The 2,500-nt window shown below is 40.5% G+C and overlaps 1 protein-coding gene across 6 annotated transcripts in view; it reads left to right on the forward strand.

The window, feature by feature from the left end:
* Positions 1–2,500, forward strand: part of LOC144971427 (uncharacterized) — a 94,839-nt gene that overhangs the window by 77,762 nt on the left and 14,577 nt on the right. For all 6 annotated transcript variants that reach the window (XM_078912325.1, XM_078912331.1, XM_078912327.1 and 3 more), the window contains one exon: positions 388–513. In XM_078912325.1, the coding sequence (XP_078768451.1) occupies positions 388–513 (126 nt within the window). The remainder of the gene's footprint in view (positions 1–387; positions 514–2,500) is intronic.

Consider the following 2,500-nt stretch of genomic DNA (forward strand, 5'->3'; position numbering starts at 1 on the left):
TGCGGCGAGTGCTGTACCAATTGAGCCATCGGGACCTCCAATGTCATCGTGTCAATGTATAATATCCCATGGCCACCCTGACCCTCCTAACCGGTGCTATGTATAATGTGTTTCCTAAATTGTCCAATTTTATTTAAAATTCAGAAAGTTCGACATTTTGAAACACCAACGTCACTGAGTGGATACAAAGGGAAACGATATGTCCATTTTTATGTTCCCTTTTTTCAGAGCGAACTATTTCCCAAGCTCAATATGTCCATTATTATGCTCCTTTGTTTCAGAACGAACTATTTACCAAGCTCAATATGTCCATTTTTATGTTCCCTTTTTTCAGAGCGAACTATTTCCCAAGCTCAATATGTCCATTATTATGCTCCTTTGTTTCAGAACGAACTATTTACCAAGCTCAACAAACGTCGATCAGTTTATTCCGATGACGACCAAGACGAGGGGATTCCCCGCAGCCCTGTGCCGTTGGTAACAACAGCGGATGTAGTAGCTGAACCAAACAAGGTTAGAACCAACAAATCTTTCTCACAGCTTTGGAAATTTGCTTATGTTGACCCATTCTTTTTCTCCCAACTGTCCAGTAATTATTTTTAAAAAGTGCCCCACTGCGATAGAAGATGACCTCCGTGTCAGAACTTAAGCATGATGATAGTTCCTACTTTACACAGGTTGTATGGCAAGACAAGAGCACATTGTTTCCTTCTTCTTCTAGGTTCCATGCCTGGTCCAGGCTTCGGATACTGCATGAATTATCTCTCTCCATTCCTCCCTGTCTCTTGCTTTTTCAAACAGCTCTTGGATTGTTAGGTTGGTGAAGCCCTTCAGTTGGTCTATGAGTGTTTTTCTTTGTCTCCCCGGGCGCGTTTACCAGGTATTTTTTCACAACTTGCCAGGTATTCATTCTTATCTTTCCTTACTATGTGTCCGAAAAAGGATAGTTGTCGATCCACTATTAAGGGCATTAGTTTCCTTTGTTGGTATGTTTGTTTTAGCACTTCTTCCTTCACTTGTTTCCTACAAACGGGCTAAAGCAATCAGTTGTTGATTTTTTAAAAAAATGTTTGTTTGTTTGGTTAATCGAAAGAGTCCTTTGTTTCAGACAAATTTTAATGATCATGTCACTTCTTTTTTTTTTTTTTTTTTTTTTTTAAAGAGCTTTAAATAGCGTAATATCCACTAAATGTGCTCAAAGCGCTTTGCAAGGGAAGGGGTCCCTGACCACCAGCAACATTTAACATGACGCCTGTTAACGGCCATTTACTCATTTTACACCTGAGTACGGTGAGAGAATGTGAGTAAAGCGCCTTTTCCAAGGACTCAACTATGCGCCGAGCGAGGCTCGAACCCAAGACCTTCCAATCCGAAAGCGAGTGTCATACCACTAGGCCGCATAGCCACACTTCCTACTGGTGTTTTCCATAGTTGGGATTTCGAGGGCAAAGGGGAAATGTGTAGTCCTTCCCATCAATGAGATCCATAAGGTCGAAGTTGATCCATTGTTTGGATCGGACGTTAATTTATTACAAAGTACTTTCCGCTATATCAGCCTACCCAGTTATCCAATGACTATTGGGGTAAGAAAAGAAAAACCCAAAAACAGTCAATCAATATTTGAATCAGTGAAAGTTTGATTGTTTGACTGTTTTACCAAAACGAAAAGAAGTTTTTGTTTGTTAATATATAGTCAGAGAAGTGACCGCTTTTCAATCACTTGCTCAGATTCATAAATAATTTGTCTGTGTCTAAGTCGTGGTACATTATCATTTCTGTGGCCGTCAAAACCTGACTGGTCACAGCATGACTCATCACACCACTCTCCCCCCCCCCTACGCCCCCCCCCACGCCCCCCCCCCTCCCCCTTGCTGCCAGCCACCCATCGCTCTTAAGTCTGCGGCTTATAAAGTTCTGTTAGTTATTTCGCTCAAAATGGCGTATCTACTAGATCTTTGAATTTTAAATATATTTATATATCATTTCATCGTTGTTATTATTTACCGAGCTGCTAGCCATCTCAGTCTGTGGCTTTAAAAATTGAGCTTTGAGCTTTTTATAGCGCAATATCCACTAAATGTGCTCAAAGGGCTTTACAATGGGTCCCTGGTCAACAGCAACATTTAACATGTAGGACGGGACATGACGCCTGTTAGGCGATATTACAATTTTTCGGACAGAGACAACGCTGTTAACGGCCAGGTACTCATTTTACACCTGAGTACATTGAGAGAATGTGAGTACAGAGCCTTTTCCACGGACTCAACTCTCCGCACTATAAGCCCACAGTCTGTGGCTTTAATGAAAATTCATTTGTCATGTTTGACGAGAAAAGAATTAAACAAGATATGTTGGGTCAAAGTAAGTAACAAATTAAGTATGACTCAAAGGTAATTAGAATGATATGATTGTTTTGACAGTCACCCAATCACACCCTGTCTACAATTATTACAATACAAAATATATCTTCGTTACTAGTAATGCAATTACGATTGCGTTC

Source organism: Berghia stephanieae, chromosome 4 (assembly GCF_034508935.2).
Source record: "Berghia stephanieae isolate SIO BIC M18660-M18661 chromosome 4, UCSD_Bste_1.3, whole genome shotgun sequence".
Lineage (NCBI taxonomy): Eukaryota > Metazoa > Mollusca > Gastropoda > Nudibranchia > Aeolidiidae > Berghia > Berghia stephanieae.